General features: G+C 37.9%; 1 protein-coding gene across 7 annotated transcripts in view; it reads left to right on the top strand.

Moving 5' to 3' along the window:
* cacna1db (calcium channel, voltage-dependent, L type, alpha 1D subunit, b) overlaps positions 1-22052 on the top strand; it is an 89092-nt gene that overhangs the window by 27666 nt on the left and 39374 nt on the right. For all 7 annotated transcript variants that reach the window (XM_062426972.1, XM_062426973.1, XM_062426975.1 and 4 more), the window contains exons 4-9: positions 12949-13088; positions 14034-14176; positions 16055-16207; positions 17955-18151; positions 19812-19915; positions 20023-20192. In XM_062426972.1, coding sequence (XP_062282956.1) covers positions 12949-13088; positions 14034-14176; positions 16055-16207; positions 17955-18151; positions 19812-19915; positions 20023-20192 — 907 coding nt within the window. The remainder of the gene's footprint in view (positions 1-12948; positions 13089-14033; positions 14177-16054; positions 16208-17954; positions 18152-19811; positions 19916-20022; positions 20193-22052) is intronic.

Here is a 22052-nt window from a genome sequence, read left to right as displayed (position 1 = left end):
GATCGTTGATCTTAATACCAACTCCGGATTAGTGAGTAGCTTTTGGTGGTCAGCCAGTATCAACGCTGGCTGTTTGGACTCCGTCGTGGCCATGCTCTCTGTTTTGACATCGGGATTAAAAATAGACACAAGCTAGATTCCAATGGGTTTAAATTGAAAACAAATGAAGAGAACAGGGAGGCACAGAGGCCGAAACTAAGCTGCTGAAACATCGATAAATGCTTTCTGGAAGGCTGCTGCCACAGAGCTAGAAGAAATAGATAGAATCAGTGCTGAGAAAATGCTCAACAATGAGTTAATTTTTTTGGGCCTCAGGAAGAAGTTCATTATAACATCGTAGCGTTTGTTGAAGTGAAGCTCTATAGGTGATTAAAGTGACTTTAAAATATTGATTTGATTTATTCAAATACAAATAGTTTTCTGATTGTGGTCTTTATTTTGTTATTCACATTCAAATGATACTGTATTTTTTCACAATTAAAATTTTAAATCATTGTTAATTTATCTGAATCTGTACATCCTGTGGTACCATAGCAACATCTGATACTTCGGGTAAAGAACATCTTTGCATTGCCTCTGGAGCCACCGGAAAGAAAAGGTTGCTCAGTTTCTTTTTAAAGTAGCTTCTGTTTAAAGCATTTTTATGTCTTTGGCCAGTTATATATTTGGGAATTTTTTAGTGGGTTTCACTTTAAGCTTTCTTTAACAAGATCTACTGTACAGGTTTAACCCTTGACACTTGCTTGCCTAGATTCAGCTTGTCTGCTTGCTGGAATTCACTCAGCTGTAGGAGTTTGTGTTCTTCAGGCTTATTTGTTCCTTTTTGGTTTTAGCAGTTTGACCGCAAGTAAAAAGTGAAAAGTTTGACTCCATGAGATGTAAGTAAAAGACATTTCTTTATCAAAGTATATGCACTGTACAACATATACAGTACAGTGCACAGTTTCTTTAATGCACTCATGCACATTAAATCACTCTGAGGAAAGACTTATCAGTCTAATAATTAGCAAGTAGCCCTTACATGGATTTCATCTCTATCTAACATGATATCATGGGACTGACCTCTATTTCTGGAGATGAGAGAGGGAAAGGGTCAGAAGAACATTTACAGACGAAGAGGAAAAGAAATAGAGAGAGAGAGAGAGGCTGACAGAGAAATAGGGAAACCAAAAGAGAGACAAGAGGGAAACGGACATGCTGTAGAGAAAAGGCGGGAAGCTGACAATAGAGATCATTTCTTTATGTTTCTCTACTCCTATCCCATGTTCCTACTGTGTGCTCCAGGACAATCATTGATAGTCTTCCTTTGCCTATTTCTTCCCTACTTGCAAGTATTTAATAGATGGTAACACGGAGGATGACAAGATAACCGTCCCCTAACATGAGTTATAGGTTAAATGTCATCAACCCAAATGAATATGAACTTTTCATGCAGCTTACTACTTTTCTCAACTATTATCAGAAAGCAACAGATGATTGATAAATGATTTTGTGTAAATTCTTTGTGCCATTGCATTTTTCTGGCCTTCTTTGTTTCTGTACTTTCTGTCCTAAAAGTCACAAGCTTTCAGATTAAACTAGGTTTTAAACTTATATATATATATATATATATATATATATATATATATATATATATATATATATATATATATTAAAAAAAAAAAATTCAGGATGTTTTCCCCCCCCATTTCATGTGACCTTGCATCACTTCATGTGATCCTTGCATGCAGGATCATGAGGATTTTGTCTTTTTTGACATGCAACATTTTACCAAATTGTTTGGAAATGATTTAAAGTCTTCAAACTTTTGCAAAATGCGCAGTGAATAGAGTGGAGAGGTAAAGATAATTCAGGGCCCATTGAAACATCTAATTTAACCACTTCAGTTTTGCTCATGAATGTAACATGGAGAGAGAGAGAGACGGACAGTTGAGCAAAGGAGACCTAATTCCTCTGTTAACAGGGTTTACTGTGCATGCGTGTGTGTGATGATGATAATCCTACCTTACTTTTTGAAATTGAGCATTTCCAGAGGAGCTTAACATGTAAAATACAGTTAGATGGGTGGAATCAAGTGATAAAAAGGATCAACCATCACTTACTCGCATGAAAGCCTTGCAGAAGACAGATGCTGCGGCTTTAAGGAAAACACTTCATTAGTCTTCTTGTAAAAATAAGAAGCTCTACTGGTGATGGTGATAGTGGTGGTCGTGTTCCTGAAGCCATGAGCAGCACATCCTCAGCCTTTCTGGCCCTTATTAATCTTATTAGGACCAATGGGACGCAAGCTAATAGGAGGTGATTAGCCTGCTCCTGGTTGCCTGGCTGATTCAACTACATGTACACACACACACACACACACACACACACACACACACACACACACACACACACACACACACACACACACACACACACACACACACACACACACACACACACAATCACTATAGCACTCTAACACAATTACAATGACACACACATATATTTCTGACTAATTGAATTCATATAGTGTATGTGCATAAACACAACAGAGTTTCTCCCACAAATTCTGTTTAAGCAGACAGAGAGGCAGACTTGAGGCCCCGTATTCAAATATCCATCAGTCAGATATCATTAATATCAACATGTAGGCATTGAGGTTAAATATTAAACTTCGGACTCCAACTCATTGCTTGACCCTCAGAGGCTGCTTCTTTCTTCGTGTGTTGTGAGTTATTACTCACATCCAGCTGATTATGACATAGTGAGCTATTTGCCGACTGAAAAACAACAAACTTTTTTCTCAGCATTGCTCTTAAGCCTTACTGACAAAGGGAATTATTTTACCATTAGGAGTCCTCTCAAATGGAACTAAAATTTCCTGGCTAAGAGTGTCCTTTTCTGTTCACAAAGAGGAACTTTTACAAAGGGACTCTTAACCTGAGAGAAGACACAGGGCAGACCCTGTTGCTTTTGATGACACCATGTTTCTGAATTAAATTATTCACATGCACAGTGATTGGTATTCATCAATACATAGGAGCATTAAAAGAAACTACAAAGACTAAAAAACTTAATTTTTCAGCTTGTTCTTTTGGTGTTACCCAACACAATTTAGTTGCTAGTCGGAAAAATGTGTATAAATACAAATAAATTTCAGTTTTAAAGAAGTTCCAATGACTTCCTGTTTACATCATGTGGCTCAGACTGACATCATCACAGCTCTTGGTCACTTGGAGAGCATTATGGGATGCAGCAGTACCTGTTGGGGCGGGGGATGACCCAACACACATACACAACACATACGCACTGGCCTGATCCACATGGCATCGAGTGTTATGTCAGCTTGAATTATCGTTACTGTGGGTACTGACATCCAGTGAACCTACGTCTGCTCTGTGTGTGTGTGTGTGTGTGTGTGTGTGTGTGTGTGTGTGTGTGTGTGTGTGTGTGTGTGTGTGTGTGTGTGTGTGATGCACCAGGCTGATCTATTTGGCAGGTCAGGAATGATGGTGATGCTGGGCCAACCCTCCTCTCTGATCAATTAAAGTGCTCACACACACACACACACACACACACACACACACACACACACACACACACACACACACACACACACACACACACACACACACACACACACACACACACACACACACACACATATACACACACACACACACACACACACACACACACACACACACACACACACACACACACACACACACACACACACATATATGGAGAGAACAAAAGACGTACACAGTCACCTGAAAAATAGAAAGCAAATCTCTTATATACTGTAGAAAATGTACAACAGCCATCTGCAGAATGTGGCTGTGTTATTGTATAACTATTATACAATGAACACCTTTTGTCCCTGTCACCTTCTGTCACTCACTCTCACACTCTCTCTGTCTAGATCGCTTTATCCTGCTGGATTATTTGCAGCCTCAGGTCACTGGGTTCCTGGATTTGAGTCGCTTACTATGCAATTTACAGTGGTTCACATACCCTAAACTTGGCTCTGGCTGGATTATTTTCTTTGCAAAATAAAAAAAAATTAATCTTGTTTGATTATTGTTGCTTTTTCTTTGAACGAGGCTGAAAATTAGTAAATTAAGATTAAGATTCAATTTGAAAAATAAATAGAAAAACCAAGCAAACAGAAATTACGTCGGCTACACTCATATACACATGCTCATATTGTTCAATTCATTTAGGTTTGTTCAGCCATTTTAATAAAAGAAACAAACTTCTTATAATTTAATGAAAATCAGATCTTGTAGAATGTGCAGAGGTTTATTGTCACTTGTCACAAAACGAACAAAAGTTGGAATTAAAGGGGTTTAATCTTGTGTATCCATTTTAATGATGAACATTATATATACATTATTTACTTTCATACCGATGCTCATTCTTCAATGCTGCTGCTCAGCTGCACTCAGGAGAAACAACTGCAAATTACGTTCAACAGAGGGCAAGGAGAAGAACTCTATAGTGAAAACCTCTGTATGCATCTGTCCTGCAATTTATAATGTAATGTTTTTCATGTTTCAAACTGTTTCACAGTTTATAAATAATTATCATAAGTGATGATGCTGCCTTTTTATTTCATCTATTGAGGTTAGCGACTCATGAGAAGCAGATGCAGGTCAGGTAACCTTACTTCTTTCTAACTTTATATAGATGACGTTTCACATATTCAGTAGTATTCCCCAAGACCTAAACACTGACCCTGACCCTTGAGAGTCCCAACTTCAAACTAATTCTAAAATTACTGCTAAAACCAAGTCCAACAGCCCTTTAAAAAAAGTGAAAACCAGACAAGTTATTTCCAAATACAGTACCAGTCAAGTACCTTGAATGGGAAAGTATGTCCTAACTGTTGACAGGTATTGTATGTCCTCATTGTCAATGTCTAAAACTTAAATTAATCTTACAAACTCACACTTCTCAACAATTTCAGAATTCATATAAAAAACAAACCATCAAAAAAGTATTTTGTCTTGTGTGTTAAACAACAACAGACTTGTGTCAAAGCAGTTCCTCAACATAAACAAAGACTGAGGGGAGGGAAGCACGGAGGAGTAGTGAGGGTGGCAGGGAGGTTTTTCTTTTCCTTCAGGCTCACAGTGAAGCAACTGAAAAAAAACTGAGGAAGATGGATGAAATGATGATGTAATCTAACATCCATGAAGAAAAGCTTTTTCACAACTCAGTCAAAGTGACGCCACTTTTGATTGAAGTAGATTTATTAATCTTATTACCAGTATGTGGTTATGACAAGACCAAGAGTGATTCTGGTGAAATGATGATAAGATTCAGTACTTTATGTCCATTTGCAATGTTAGGTCAGAAACAAATTGATATAAATGTGAAACATTGATTGAAGTAGATTTATTAATCTTATTACCAGTATGTGGTTATGACAAGACCAAAAGTGATTCTGGTGAAATTATGATAAGATCCGGTACTTTATGTCCATTTGCAATGTTAGGTCAGAAACAAATCTGATATAAATTTGAAACATTGGGAATCATGCTGCATAATTCATGTGGACTGTTCAGGACTAGTTTTGTGTCTTAGCAACACTCATCAGCTGCTCGCTATCAACACATGAACAACATTGTTGAGAGACATAAAACATATGAACACTTAGGTGTTGTTCTGTAAGAGGCTGTAGAAACTGAAGCTGTTTTTGTTGCTTAAAAATATCATCATAATTTTTAAGATGACCTATGAGGCTATTGAGAAGAACTGTTCCTACGGTAACAAGTCAAAATGTCTGTTGCAAAAAAGACCTACTAGGACTTAAACTTCAAGTCTGTGATGTCCTAACATACAAGAGTTTTTGAGATTATAATTTATCCTAATTTAGATAAAATCACATATATTTGTGCAGTGGGGAAGTAGAAAAAATTTACTTGTTAATGCAACTGGAAAGATTAACACAACATAATGTACAGCCAACTCACCACTGCTGCTACCAGTTTGTCTAACTGATGAACTCACAAATGAATTTTTTACATTTCGCAGCCTGTTGACGGAAATGACAATCACAAAAAACTGCAATACAATGCAATCTGATTCACTAACTCTGCAGTAAATACAGTAAATACTACCTTTTGTAAAGCCATTTGATAAGGCTGAAAAAGGTAAATAAATAAATAAATCCTAAATAGTTCTCTATTTGTAAAGCTACTTTCTGTAGGTAGACGTCTGATGATAAACAGCCATACTCTATTTCAGACTATTTCTCTGTCGGTTCTTAACCCAACCATTACATTGATTGCATTTCTTTCTTTCCCTCTATCCTATTTGGACTCTCATATGCTACTTTCCTTTCACTCTTTCCCTGCTGTGGTCACCATTATAATCTTTTATCTCAACCACTGTTTGGTTGCACTTTTCCAAGCTTAGGACTTGAAAAACTGGGTATCTTAAGTTTATAGTGTATCTATGTGTCCTGGCAAGATGCAGCAACTGATAATAGTTTACCATATTTGCATCAATAATGTTATAATGTAAAACATGAAAAACACTTATTTTTTGTATAGATACTGTAAAAAATGAATGATGATGACAAAGTTAGTAGCTAGAAATTACTTGCTACTAAAGTCAGAAATAAGTAAGCAACGTGTTTAAACCATGAATGCAATGTGTTGCTCAGTGGCGCATGACTTCCTGTTTAGCCCTCCAGCTTACTTGAAATAAAATGATTCAACTGTGTGGCTCTTCTAGACTTTTGAAATGTGATCAGCCCAAACAGATTCAATCCCATCATTTCATGGTGATTGTGACGCTTCAAAAAATGTATCCATTTACAGTTGTCTTTTTCATAATGTAAATATATGGGAAAAAATCTTTTTGGGCTCAATAGCATCACATGATGTTGTAATTACAGTTTGGCTGCTATTTCAAATTGGCTCTTCCTGTATCCATTTCTCTTTATACATCCTTGGTTTAAACACAGCTCCTGCATGGCATATTTCTCACTCTAAATTAAAAAAACCCCAAACTGTTTAGTTTGATGGTCTGGGAGAACTTTGTCCGTGTTACCAGGTTAGATTTCATGTCTTTTAGCTGGAAAAGGTTGGAAAAGTAAAGTAAGAGTAATAGCAGCCCAGCAAGTTGTGCATTTCTTCAGCAAAGTGGTGATTGTAGTTCTTCAATGATAACATGATAACAAAACAACAGAATAGCTTTCATATAGCAGACGTCTAAATACTCTTGATTTTTTTTTTTTTTAGCCCAAACTGTGCAGACAGTAATGGACTCCTCCTGACTGAAAAACATGTTCCATAGTTTCTCTGTATCCACAAACATCATCAAGGACATTTTGTTCATTCTCTGTACACAGACACTGTGCGCTCTCTTGGCTTCAGCTCAAGCAACCAAAATTTCTTGTCTGGCTCCCAAAACAGGGGATTTTAAGGGCTTACAGGACAAACTTTTCCTCCTTAAATCAATTAAGCTGCTTCGCTTTCACTCTGCTTTGAATGCCTGGGCCTGTGTTGTGCTGCAGTTAGTGGAAAGTAAATACATGTTAAAGCCACGGAAGATAACATTTCGGGGAAAGCAGGACAAATACACTTAGTCATCTTGCTGTGCTACTGTATGAACGTAGCCAGTGGCAGTTAATTGCTGCATGGACATAAAGTTCATTACATTTTCTGTAGATTTCTATTTTCACCGAGGTCTTTACTTTGAGATTACTACTCACTGACATTTGTTAGCTTTTGAAGCCAGTTAATCAAATTTTGGGAAATATGGGTGGAACCTGGGTGGAGCTGTGGTTTGAGGAGCATTATGTGTAAACTCAACTGTGAGAGAAGTGAAGATCTTGTCAATCAAGGTCCTCCTAAGCGTATGTTTGTCTTCAAGGCGAAGCAAAAGCAATTATTAAAATCACCACCAACACACACGAAGAAGGATGGAAATTAGCTATTGAAACTCTCAGCCTTGTCATCAAGCAGTTGACAGGTCATTTAAATATCCCTGCTTCAGTGTTTACATGAATTGGTATGATGGTGCAACAGTGAAAACTCTGATTCACCTGTGTTGTACCAGAGGCAGTTATCTTGAGTATCCCAACTTCAAGATTCATTCTCCACCCACACATGAAACAAGCCTGATTTCCATAGCAACGTTATCCCTATCGCATCCGTACTACAAGCACAGAGGAAGATTACCATGATGCACTAGTGTACCATTTTTCAGGGCTTAGACACAGGAGACAAGAACTGTCAGACCCAATAATAACAGTTTCATTTATCCTTTTGGTGAACAATGTACACGCAGCAAAACAAAAGCATACTCAACAGCTTTCTAGCTCTTCAGTACACCTGCATGAGCGCTACATTTCCCAGCCTCCTCCCCAGTTCTACTAGAACATCCAGAGAGGAGGGCTGAAATGGTTCGGGCGCCACTTGTTGTCTCTCTTTCCACCTCCTGGTCAGCACTCAACCCCACTCTAATGCTATCACACAGAAGCAGCTTCAGGCCTGCGCCACGTGTTACTCTCACACTCCACTTACTATCTAGGCACCCCCTGGGGATGTGAAAAAAAGGATTTGATATTTATTATGTAACATGATGCCATGTGTATCATAGCTTCTCATGGGGTATATAATAGGGCAGAGGTCAAAGACTGTTACTTTTCTATCTATACATATTAAATCTGGAAGGGAGGGGAAATTACCCAAACACATAATACATCCTCATACTATTCTTTAGTTTCATAGGGTGTGGACTTCAATGCAAAATTTGCATTTGAATTGCTGAATTAGACAAATATCAGTCTGTATCAGATAACCCTAAGCATCAATGAAATATCACGTGATCTTTTTCTCTGTTCTTTTTCACCCAAAGTGACACATTTTAAACCTTATAGTTGAAACTTCAGTAACTCAGGCTCAGCTTCACCTGAAGTAATTAATGCTCTTCCTGCAGCTGCTTCTCAGTGAAAGCCATAATCCAAAAAGCTTTAAAGGTGAAGCAGCTGCAGGAAGTGTTTAGTTTTCATTATCAGTGTTGCAGGCATAGACCTGTCCTCTGAAAATGCTGTCTGTGGCTCTTGTTCTTGCATCGTTTTGTGATTTATTTAGGTTTTCTTTTTCTGTTTGGTTTAGGTGGTTGAAAAACTTTTTTTTCAGGCAAGAAAAAAGAATGAGAAACAAAAGACTCAGACAAGAAGACTTAGGGAAATGATTTTGTGATTGTTAATGTGTCTGAAATATGATGAAGATTCAAAGACAGGCAATAAATGCTGTTGGATCTAACTATTTAACAGTCACTTAATGAAATGATAAAAAATAGACAAGTAAATGATATGCTGGAAAATACACTGGGAGTGTATTGTAAATTAATTTGATTTTCTCGTTGATTTTAGATCCCCAATTGACAGTTTTGTCAGGTGTTTATCAAATTACTTACTCTTCTATGGGCATTGCTTCTAGTGTGTGTGTGTGTGTGTGTGTGTGTATACTGAATGTTTGTTAATTGGGTGTAAGATCATGTGACCGCTCCATTTGTTGTCTCTATTGTCCTGCAGTGATCTCTATTCTTCAGCCCTGCTGATTATCAGCCCTAGTCTGGGGTCAAAACCTGACTGGGAGAAAACACACAGGCAGATCCACACACACACACACACACACACACACACACACACACACACACACACACACACACACACACACACACACACACACACACACACACACACACACACACACACACACACACACACACACACACACACACACACACACACACACACACACATACAAACATACACAGTCAGCTTTTCACTAAGCAGAAGAGCGGACATTTCAGGCCTACGTAAACAACAAGAGGATAGAGCAAGAATGTAAAATCAGGTGGGGGCAGGTGTGTGCTTCGAAGGCTCTTATCAGTGAGAAACAGCTCTGAGTCATGGCGTTTGTTGACCTTAGCAAGTCATCCCCCAGCTTCTGTAATGGCACACCACTCAGCTTACACCAGTTAACAATTATGAGCTGGACAAAGACACCGTCATTGTAGAAGAACCAATATTTACACGGCAGCTGAGTTTGATCATCTGAAGCATCTGTGCAATTCTGCAGGACCGTAGTAATGATTTTTATTTTTTATTTTAAACTCATCAACTACAAATCAAAAATATTTCACACCACTGCTAAGTATTTTGCAAACCATACTGTGATGTTTCAGATTCTTGAGTGTATTTTTTCCTCCCTTCAAGAAAAGTCTGTGTGAGGTCAAAGTCAAAAGGTAGACTCCTGCTTGAGTTATGTAATCCAATCACAGAAAATGTCATTTCTGCATCCATTTTTGTCAAAGTTTTATTGCTGTTTTGACGTAACACAGAGCGTTAATGTAGTGTAAGTCTGCAGACTTGGTGTGCGTTGTGATTCTAAAGTCTAAATTAAACTGCGTGCAATGATTAATACTCAGCAGTAAAGTAAAATGCACACATGCAGTTAATAAACACTTTAAAAACCCACAGGTGGTACGGCTGTGGTTTTATTACAATGTCTTCTGTTCGAGCACACGTGTTCACTGTGGCTGAGTCGCCTTTGCCAGGATCATCTATAATCCCTACGTAAAACTGCCTGTCTGGTTGGCTTGATGCCTCTCTGAAGTGTAGTTTGAGTGTGTGTACTACTGCAGGTCTCTTCGCCCGCATGTGTGGGTGTTACTGTAGTCGTCAGTGTCTTTCACCGCTTATGAATGTGTCTGTTTCTTTGTGCACGCTGTCCAACTAACTGTGCTTTGTGTGTGTTTGTGTCTTTTAAATCAACAGGAGTGGTGCTTAGCTTAATGGGCCTCAAAAACCTGCCGACTCACTAACCTTCTGCATTGAGGGAGACACACAGAAAGAAAGAGATAGAGAGAATTTGTGTGGGAGAGACAGAAAGCGGGAGGGTGATAGAAGTGAGATGTGTAGGAGAGCGAAAGGTGTTTCTGTATAAGAGAAAAACAGAGAGTGGAAGTGAGAAAGTGTAATAATGTGTAAGTACAATAAATAGATATTGTGTGGAAATGTAAATTCAGGGACCTATTTCCAATACCCGATATACAGTTACCATGGAAACGTGGTGATGATGCAGCAGGACATGCAGTACGACTTAAGAGTGCAAGTGCAACATCAGTCAAAAGTTTGGACACATCTCCCTCTTCATTTGAATGAGAAAGTGTATCCAAACCTTTGCCCGGTGCTGTAGTTCTGTAACTCGTTGTATTTTGTGCTGTTGCAGTTTGAGATCGAAATGTAAAATGCGTCACTTCCTCCACTGTGCTTATAAGGATCACCTGAATGCATCATGATGTGTCCAAGACAGAAGGGCTGTCATTTCATACAGATCTTCTCCACCCACATCCCTGCATAAAAGGCCAGTGTTATACGGATCACAATGCTGCTGCTGCATGCAAACCTTGAGCTCTCAAATGTTTTAGCTTGGCAGTCGGGATTGTTTGAAGTTCTTGTATGGGGTTTAAATAGGTTTTCTGTAAGTGCTACAGTATGACCATTAAACATGTTTTAAAAAAAACTGCGTACATTTTTAAACCAAGAAAAATCATTTAAAGAAAAAGTATACAAAAAATTATAGACATATGTTCCTTTTCCAGAAACATGAGAAACCAAGACACACAGTTCATATCTTATAACTAGAAGACATGTCAATGTACTGTTAAGTTTGATTTTCTTTAATGTTTGCATATACTGTATGTCTTGTTGTTGGATCTCAGGTCTCAGAAACCTTGACCAACCTAACAGCATATTTAGGATCTGACCATCAAGAAAATTGGACATGACACAAATATACATTACATGCAGTCAGACATTTATCACACTGACTCATGGGATTCAGGTCCGTCCTTGCACACAGATTTCAGATCTGATGAATGTATCATTTATCAGTGATGCCTTTGCTCCCTCTAATGTCTGTGTCATCATTTAAAGTGGGTTAATTAATTCAGTCCTGCATGGCTGCAGCTATTGCTGCTTTCCTTGCTACAGCACTAAGCTTTATTACACACATGAACGGTGTAATAATATATGCACTGATTAACTAAATCTACCAAAATCTACCAAATCATATAAAGTAACTGGGTTTCCGCAGCAGGAATTAGAACACAATTCAATAAGAGACAATATTATTATACGATAAAATGTCACTGAACTGTAATGTATGGTCAATCAATCAGTTCAGAATATTGTATTTGAATATGTGATTTTAAAACAATATCTTTAGAACACACTTTTTTTGTTTTTGTTTTTGTTAGAAAAATAAATCTGTATTTAGATCTTGACATCATTTTTCTCTCAGCTGAAGAGAGCTGGGAATCTGTGAAAGAGATGGTGAAATATTGCTCAACACTATTCATTTCCATGTGCCATTCTTTATATTTTCATCATGTCCTCTGGAGGTGAGGAGCAAATAAAATCTTAGCTTGGAGGGGAACATTATGTGAAGTTTCAAATTGTGCTACATTTTATGTTAAATTAAGGCTTTTGCAAAAGGAGTGGAGTTACATTCAACCTGTGTCTGCTCTAGCAAAGTTAAGTGTGAGTATGTCATTATAAAAAATAACCTTTTATTGAACAAATGTGGATAGCGGATCTTACTGTAAGTCAGCAGGAGTCATGAGGCTGTTGATCAAAGTCAAGTCAAACATACTTTTCTGCTGGTTTTGGCCAAAAAAGGAGTCAGTTGCCATGCCAACTGTTGTGGTAACCAGGGAAAATGTTATCTTATTTGTTGGGCCTCATACATGTCTGCATCATTGCTTTTGTATAATATGAACTATATATTATGTCTATCATATCCATTCACATTATTTGGACCATAATGATTTGTTTTGTAGAAATCACTGATGAACTAAGGTGAATATAATCATATGTTCTCCTCTCTCCCTTCCTTCTGTCCTTTCTTCTTTCCTTTCATTCCCTTTGTGCAGGAAACAGTAGAATATGCCTTCCTGATCATTTTCACTATAGAGACATTTCTGAAGATTATTGCCTACGGACTGGTCATGCACCAAAACTCCTACGTCAGAAACGGCTGGAACATGCTGGACTTTGTAATCGTCATAGTGGGGTGAGTTTACAGGTAGAGCACGTATGCGTAAATGCACAAAGTCAAAGACACAAATACACACACGAACGCACAGTGAAGTCATTTCTTACACACATAAGCTTAAACCACACACACATACACATACATACAGTCCCTTGTGTACAGTGATTGTCAAACATATACACATATATGAATTACACAACCACTATTCAGAAGCCAATTAGCTATAACAAATTAATTAAAATACTTTATTATGAGTTATTTTTTCTGATCATTCCAATGGGCTGAGAATCTGAACATGAAAAACCACCTGTAGTAAAAATGATAAAGTGATGCTTTAAGACATATGTATTTTGTATTATTTTAACAAACATTCAGAGCCCCCGAAAATTCCAATGGATGGATTTTTAGAAACAAAATCCTGACCAAAAGCGATAAATCATTCATGACATTTTGACATGTATTAGTAATCACAGAATCATCATGTTTACTATAAACACAGTTTAAACACAAATTAAGTGCTTTAACAATATGATTAATAAATGAACACACACACACACACACACACACACACACACACACACACACACACACACACACACACACACACACACACAGAGGTGCATGTACACAAAACCATGGCATTGTTCATAGTGATGTTTTATCAGTGGACCACCTGGACCCAGTACTTTGAGACTTGTGAGAAAACTAAAGGTACATACACACAGACATAAAGAACACACACATAAAACATACATAAGCACACACCTGTACACACAGGTGCATGTACACAGAGTGGAAAGAGGGTGTATGTCTTTGTTCCTTGCTTTCTGTCTATTTTGCTTTAATCTTTTTGCTGTTTTGATATCTCTGTCACTGTTCTTTCACCTTCTCTCTCTCTCAAACCTCTGCATTGCTCTCCCATTACTCTTCCTCTCTCATCCCTTATCGCATTCTCCTCTCCAGGCTGTTCAGTGTGGTTCTGGAGATGATAACCAAAGACGCTGACTCTGCCAGCCAGTCTGGAGGCAAACCTGGGGGGTTTGACGTCAAGGCCCTCCGAGCCTTTCGCGTGCTACGACCCCTTCGCCTTGTTTCTGGAGTTCCCAGTGAGTTTGCACACAGATTTAAAAAAAAAAAAAAAAGTCTTTTGTAGTTTTGAAGCTTCTGAAGTCAATTTCCAAGTCACGTCCTCTTTTTTTCATTCATTTTTCTATTCCTAATAGAAGAGAAGTGTGATAACCGATAACAGAATTTCATTTGAAAATTCAGTGTCGAATTTAGGAAATATGGGTTGTTGTTCTCCGATGCTGTCCTGCTTTGTGGTTTAAGCTGACAATTCATACTGTTTTTCAGCAAAGTCTGTGTACGAACATGATTTCCAATGTCACAACTAGTATGGAGCCAATTGTTGTCCAGTATGCACTCGTGTGATGTGGGTCTTGAAGCGTTTAGTGCACATACACTTAAAAACATATACCACAACTGAGTGTTTGATGAGAAAAAACAGTTACAGAATAAACTGATTTATTTTTGTTATTGGTATCGCCATTGCTGCCTGTCAAAAACTGTACAGCCTGGTTGGTGTGCATTGTAGTAGTATATAATATGTAAATGTAGTATTCTAAAAGCCAGCTACACAACCAATCAGTATCCAAAACAGAGCCATCATTACTGTCATTCATTACACTTGCGCCTTTTCCTACTGCCTACTGTATACTGGTTGTATTTAAGTTATTTCTGCCTTCGTAATAAAAAGTGATAATTAAAACTTATCATATAAATATATCAGTCTGCACTGTTTTAAATATATAAATATAATTTATATTATATCATCTATATTTATAAATGTTAATCTCAATATTTAAAAACAAGATTTCCATCCTGCAAAGAAAACATCTGCGTAGTCCTCACAGTTCTGCCTAATTCATTTATCACGCAGTTGCCTTCATGTGTCTGCATCCTTTGAGTTTCCATAGCAACGCATCATACACCGGTCTAAGGGAGGAAAGGATGTCTGTGGAAAGCTGAAATGACATTTTTAGTTCTGTTCTGGTTTAACATTTGTCTTGTTGGATGACATACTGCGTGCAGTTTAATTAAGCTTTGATATTTTGTCTTGTTTGCCACAGGAGTTTGTTAGCTTTCATGTTTATTCAATGGTATCACAAGGATTTTAGATTTATAGATAATGACATCATGACTACTGGTTGGATAATACAGGTCGGATAGGTTGGATAAAGTGCATGTTTCTATGAATGTGTATTTGTAGGTTTGCTTTTCTGTGTGTACCATTGACCGTCTGTGTGTGTAAATTTCTACTATGCAGTACACACACATGGAGGCCCAGGTGCCAGCTAAATAACCATCTACTCACCTCCTGCTGAATTTCTACTTTAATTAGAGCTGGTCAATTAAGAAAATTAACCCATCAAAAAGAAAAATAATCTGCAACAATTTTGATAATATCAATTAATGTTAAGCAACTTTTCAAGCAAAGATACCAAACAAACATTGCATAGTTCCAGTTTCTCAATTGTGAAGACTTACTGCATTTCTTTGTCTTGTGAGATCACATCTGTAGTAAAAAAATAAGCAACTTAGTGACATCACTCTGGGCTTTAGGAAGCTGTGATGGGCATTTTGCACTTCCCGACATTTTATAGACTATATATAGATGTGATTAATTGAGAAAAATAATGGAAAATTAGTTCAATAAACTTGTATTGTTCTCTTGTTTTAATGTACACAACATACTGTATATGTATAGTAGGATTACTTTGTAAAGTTGCATTCAGCACTTGGCATAAATATCTTGTTATTTAGATATAAACACAAACACAATTGTGTTTGTTTAATAATTGCTTATGAAGAACTTATCCATTACTTCTTTTCTCATATGAGTTTGGGAAACCACAGGTACATCTGTACTTCTCTGCGTGTAAGTAGGAGTTATGTCTGACTTTGGCTTCTGTGTGTGTCTGCAGGTTTACAGGTGGTTTTAAACTCCATTATTAAAGCCATGGTTCCCCTGCTTCACATTGCTCTGCTGGTCCTCTTCGTCATTATCATCTACGCCATCATCGGCCTGGAGCTCTTCATTGGCAAAATGCATTCAACATGCTATGTGACACAAACAGGTAATGGGAAGTGTGAAGAGTTTTAATCTGTTTTTGATTTTTTTTTGGTATAATTTGATCAGTTTTGTTATGTCCAGCATGATTCTGCCATGTTCTTTCAGCCACTGAGGTTATCTGGTGAACTGTGTAAGGACATGGGAATTTGATGTTTTTTTAAAACAGTGATTTTTACCCTTGAAACCCTTTTTAAATTAACTCCTAAGCCAACACACAGCATGAACAGGCATATCCTACGTCTGAATTTAGGATAAATACAGGCTCTAATCCCTGAGAGTGAATGAACATGGATACCATGTATGTGAATGGTGGCAAGCTGCTGTAAACAGGACAGAACAACAGCTGGTGGATTAAATCCAGTGATTAAATGACTAATATCTGGCTATTATGTAAACACGCCTGACCTTTACTCTAGCATTGCGTCCAATGTGGCAGAATCATTCAAGAAACAAGGATAAACTAATGGACAGTTGTCAGCCATAAATGTCAAGTGTGCTTATGTATACACACATAAAACCACAGTCATATTCTAAAATGGCTGACTGACAGGAGCGGTTTAAGTCACTAGGATGATGGGCTGCACAGACATACGACAGCAGTTTTTTATCTGAGTGTCATTCTCTCTCCCTCTCTCTCTCTCGTGCACACCTTTCACCTAATCTCTTCCTCGTTCCCCTTTCTTGCTTTGAGCTGTTTACTTGTGGACGTCAGGAGAAGCATTGTAGACTTAAGTTGAGAGGTCATGACAGAGTGACATACAAGCTCCCTTTAATCCCATCTCACTTGTGTCTGCTGCAGAAAGCCACTTAGCCTGTGTTTTTGTTGTGTGTGTGTGTGTGTGTGTGTGTGTGTGTGTGTGTGTGTGTGTGTGTGTGTGTGTGTGTGTGTGTGTGTGTGTGTGTGTGTGTGTGTGTGTGTGTGTGTGTGTGTGTCTGCTGCTGGTGGAGGTGTTTGGGGTGCATATGTGGATTTGTGCTTGCATTGCAAATATTTTAAGAAGGGGTTTGAAGATGGGAGCTAAAGTTTAACATGTTGTGGGTTAATCTACTATTCATATACATGTGTGGAGGTGTATTTATATGTCCAATAATTTTCTGGAATATTATTTATGAAGTGATATTGGTGACCTCCATATGTTCTGTGATATAGCTTAAATTACTGTGTTTGATTATCTTCATATAGAGTTATTATACTAATGAGCTTAATTTCAGAAGCATTAGACAAGGCGTGGGTTAACCAGTAAAAGGAGATAATAAAATAGTCTTATTAATTCCAGTGTAGTCACGAACATGTACTGTAATATCAAGAAAGATATTCAGTAAAAATGTGACTTTAGATGAGATTGAAGAAAGGAGAAAGGTGTCATCTGAAATGGAAGGCTATTACAAACAGCGAAGCACCAGCACAGCAGAAGCACAGTCAGCCTCAGACAGCCACAAGACCTGAGCTGTCTTGTCTCTGAAGACAGTGGGGAGGTCAGATGTTCACTCACAGTAAATAGACAACCATTGCCAAGATGCATAGACATGTAGGAGACATTTCTATTGTGAATATCTGTCCAAAGAAGTCAGTCATTAGTGCCCTGTTGATGCCATTTCAGTGTTTTCATATTGATGTCTCATCTCTCTCCTACACATTCAAGTCGTGTCATATATGACATTATTTACGTGTTTTAAAACAACAACATACGTTTCTTTTTATATGAACCAGTAGAAGAGTAGATTCATCCATCTATTTCTGTTCCTCTCAGGTGCCATTGCAGAAGAAGAGCCCACACCATGTGCGGTAACAGGGCATGGTCGTCATTGCACGATGAACAGTACGGTTTGCAGAGAAGGCTGGCAAGGCCCCAACAACGGCATCACCAACTTTGACAATTTTTTGTTCGCCATGCTCACTGTGTTCCAGTGCATCACCATGGAGGGCTGGACCGACGTTCTCTACTGGGTAATCTGCCACTCTGCACCAAAATTACTACGATCAAGGGGACGCCAAATGGTTTAATTTACTTCCAGAATTTTTGAAATGATGCTGAGTCACCAAAATATCACCTTCAAATTGTTTGATAGTGGTAGTATTCCAATTTATTTAAGTCTTGTCTTGAAGTAAGTGACACTTGACACAATTAAGGTAATGTGCATTACATCAAGACATTACCATTGCATTATTACATTCACATTACACACACATTCACATTCAATCACTGTAACTGACATGATCACAATAATGATGTCTACATAAAATAAATTACAATTATTATTAAAATTATTCTACTGAAAGTCTGACGGCTGCAAGAAAAAGAAGAAGAACCCATTGAAATGATTAAATGACACATTCACATACTTCCACTCCAACATATGAAGATATATGATTTTATTTTATTACAAAGGAGTCTGTGTTTTGAACTGTAGCTCCAGTCTGAACCATCACCCTGCGTTCAGTTGATAACAAGTATTTAAAACTAGAAAAAAGCAACGTTCACTTGAAAAAAACAAACCCAGCAACTCATTAGCAAAAATCACCAACAGCTTTTATTTAGCCAAAACACTCAGCATTGAAGTTCAATACAGAATTAGTTTTCATCACAATCCACCCACATCCTTTTATTGATGGAGACCCTCATCTATGAAATAATGAACCTCTCTTGGTCCCTTTCTCTCCTTCTCTTTCTTCATCTCTGTGTTTTACTCCCTCACACACCCTTTACCTCTCTTATGCACATATGTGTTGCCATGACAACTCCAAGCTAATACTGCTGTAAAAGTGGTGAAGGAAGGAGACTTGATAAAAAATAAGAGATGGATAGATAGATGGACAGATAGACGGATAGATAGATTCAATCTGACCTTTGACTTTTCTTACAGAAATCAGCATAAATGAAGTGTAGGAGGAAGCAGCTGGCACTTTGTCTTTTTAGAGCAAACATGAGTTTTTAGTAGAAATGCATACATGTACTGTACACAGTGTGAAGAAAAGCTGTGTTAAATGTGCAGAGATTATTTGGACCATGTGAAAACCCAGTTGCGTGGTTATAAATAGACCAACTCTTAAACTATAAACTGCTAGTGTGTGTTTTCCAAACAGTTCTATTACAAAAACACTTGAGTTCCGTAATGAGCTCATTTGTCACAATCACATGCAGAGGCTCTTACTCATTAGGAAGCCAGTTGCCTCTCTCACAGTGCCCTCTAGTGGTCACAGTTCCTGTCAAACGTTGTAGTTGCAGATCTCTTTACCTCTAGTTTAGTTTGCACAGGGATTCCTTTTCTATTAGTAACCATAACCCTAACCCAACAGGAAACACATCACTCTATGATCCAAGAGCCGAGGTTTACATATAGTAATTCAAAGATTTCTACACAATTAAGTACTGTTAAATGACCTGTGAAGCTTTCTTCTTTTTTTGTTCTTCTTTTATCAGCTATGAGTCTCCTCAGGTTTGTGAGAGTAAAACAGTTAATTACAGCGATACATGTTATATAGAACAGCCAAAAACTACATGCATATGTGACGCATAAATATAAAAATACAAAAATAAATGAGCATAATGTACACCATTGTGAAAATACCATATCTAATATGTCTTTCTGTTTGTGTCTCCGTGTAGATGAACGATGCAATGGGCTTTGAGCTGCCATGGCTCTACTTTGTCAGTCTGGTCATCTTTGGATCCTTCTTTGTTCTTAACTTGGTTTTGGGTGTGTTGAGTGGGTAGGTGTTCAGTAAACTTGGTTCGGTGTTTGTTTTCTGTTGCTGTTGAAAGTAACCTGTTATGATCCTGTACAGTATAGTCTGACATTATGCTCTACCCTGTCCAGAGAGTTTTCCAAAGAGCGAGAGAAGGCCAAGGCTCGAGGGGATTTCCAGAAGCTACGTGAGAAGCAGCAGTTAGAGGAAGATCTGAAGGGCTACCTGGACTGGATCACTCAGGCCGAGGACATCGACCCCGAGAACGAGGAGGAGGGAGACGAGGAGGGCAAGCGCAATCGTGAGTTACCTGTATTAAATTCATGTTGTCCCTTTTTCTCTGTCTGAAGCAGGGAAATGTAGAACGCAGACAGATTTTTGAGTAACCTAGCTTTAACTTCCTCTGCCTTGAAAATAATGCAGCCAACCTTTGTGCTCCATCAGTAATGAAAGAAGGGAGGTGAGGAGGTCAAACCATTACTCACCTTACTATTATTGCTCCATTCAGAGTTCAAGTTCACTGATGGTTTGCCTTTCAATGCATCGCGAAGGAAATGTTTTATATATGTGAAACCAATGCCCTTTGCTCCAGATGGAACATTAATATTTATATATGTGACTCCTAACTCCAGTTACATCGAGTAAACAACCTCTTTCAACCATGAAAATAGAACCGCTAAATTAATATTACAGTTAGAAATGACAAGCTGACACGCAACGACAATCACATTTCTTATTTTGTACAAGGAGAAAGTCTCACATGCTGCTGATTGTAGACTACTGTCAATTTAGTTATATGCACTGTCATATTAAGTATATTTAGGAAGATTTACTGTCATCCAGGACACAGTTATCCAAGCAGGGTTGAATCAAGAGCAAACTGAACTTGGTTGAAATACATGAAGACATTTTGCATCTCTTTCAAGGGGCTTCTTGTTTAGATAAATGATATCTTTCTGTACAGTGTACAGTTTGGTACAACAGAAAATTAGAGAACAGGTACATTCATTTTCTGAAGAATGTGAATTCTGAGAAAATGATTGAGTAAGGCACGTAATAATATATATTACATTTTCTAGTTTTTTGCTATTTTACATTGTCCTTGCATTGCATCACTTGTTCTGTATGCGGAACACAATGTACTGCACTGTGTACACAGTTTAGTTCTAAATATTGTGTGCCTTGACATGCATACAAATAATAAACACCAATGTATTACACATGTAGATACTCGTTATTATCATTTGAAATCAGAAATCATCAGAAAACTTTGATTGGCATTGAACATTAGTGCAGAAATAAACTCTTTGTAGGTTAGACCAGCTGTGATCCAGTTTCTGACATCATCACGAACTAGCAACTTACTTTGTTACGTGTGCTATTCAGACTTTAGTTCAGTAAAATATTTAGCCTTATTTCTGGATTAGGACTATAGGATGCAGGAATAGGCATAGGAAAAAAACAACTCCTAGGGATGGAGCAACAATGCTATGAAGTACTGTAAGCATGTGAAAATGGTGACTTCTACAGTGGGAGCAACATCAGAAGCTGCAGTAAGAAGTGGGCGACAGCAGCAGTCATTTGTGGTCTTTTCTATGGCGTGGCCTTGTGTGCTTTTCACCATGACAACACACCAGTAAATGTGGATTTTTGTGTGTGTGTGTGTGTGTGTGTGTGTGTGTGTGAGTGAGATATAGAGAGAGTTTGCTTGGTCATTTCTTGTATCCCAACGAGCAGGAGAACAGGCTGCAGTTTGAAGTGACAGCATACTTTTGTCCTACTGTGCCCACACACAGATCTGAACCAAAGTCAAGTCACATAATGAGCTGCAGGCAATGCCTACTGTAGACTACGGGCATTTTCAATGGGGTTTTCAGTGTTTTAATGAAATTGTAACTATCTATATGAGACTGTATTTGCACAATGCAAAATATGACAACAATATCATAGATGATATAAAACAATATCAATATAATTTAATATCATTCTGTTAATCTACTGAAGAATAAAAATGTAAATGGGGAGTAAACATTAAGAGTCACAGCCTCCACTTGTGAAGATGAACTTCATTGATAATAATGACAACGATCCTAGAAAAATGATATCAGAGAGCCATCTGCTCCAATACCAACCAATGAGAAAAACAAAAACTGTACATCAC

The sequence above is a fragment of the Scomber scombrus genome, chromosome 10 (genome assembly GCF_963691925.1).
Source record: "Scomber scombrus chromosome 10, fScoSco1.1, whole genome shotgun sequence".
Lineage (NCBI taxonomy): Eukaryota > Metazoa > Chordata > Actinopteri > Scombriformes > Scombridae > Scomber > Scomber scombrus.
The sequence above is the reverse complement of the archived record's forward strand: the minus strand, read 5'-3'. Positions and strand labels throughout refer to the sequence as shown.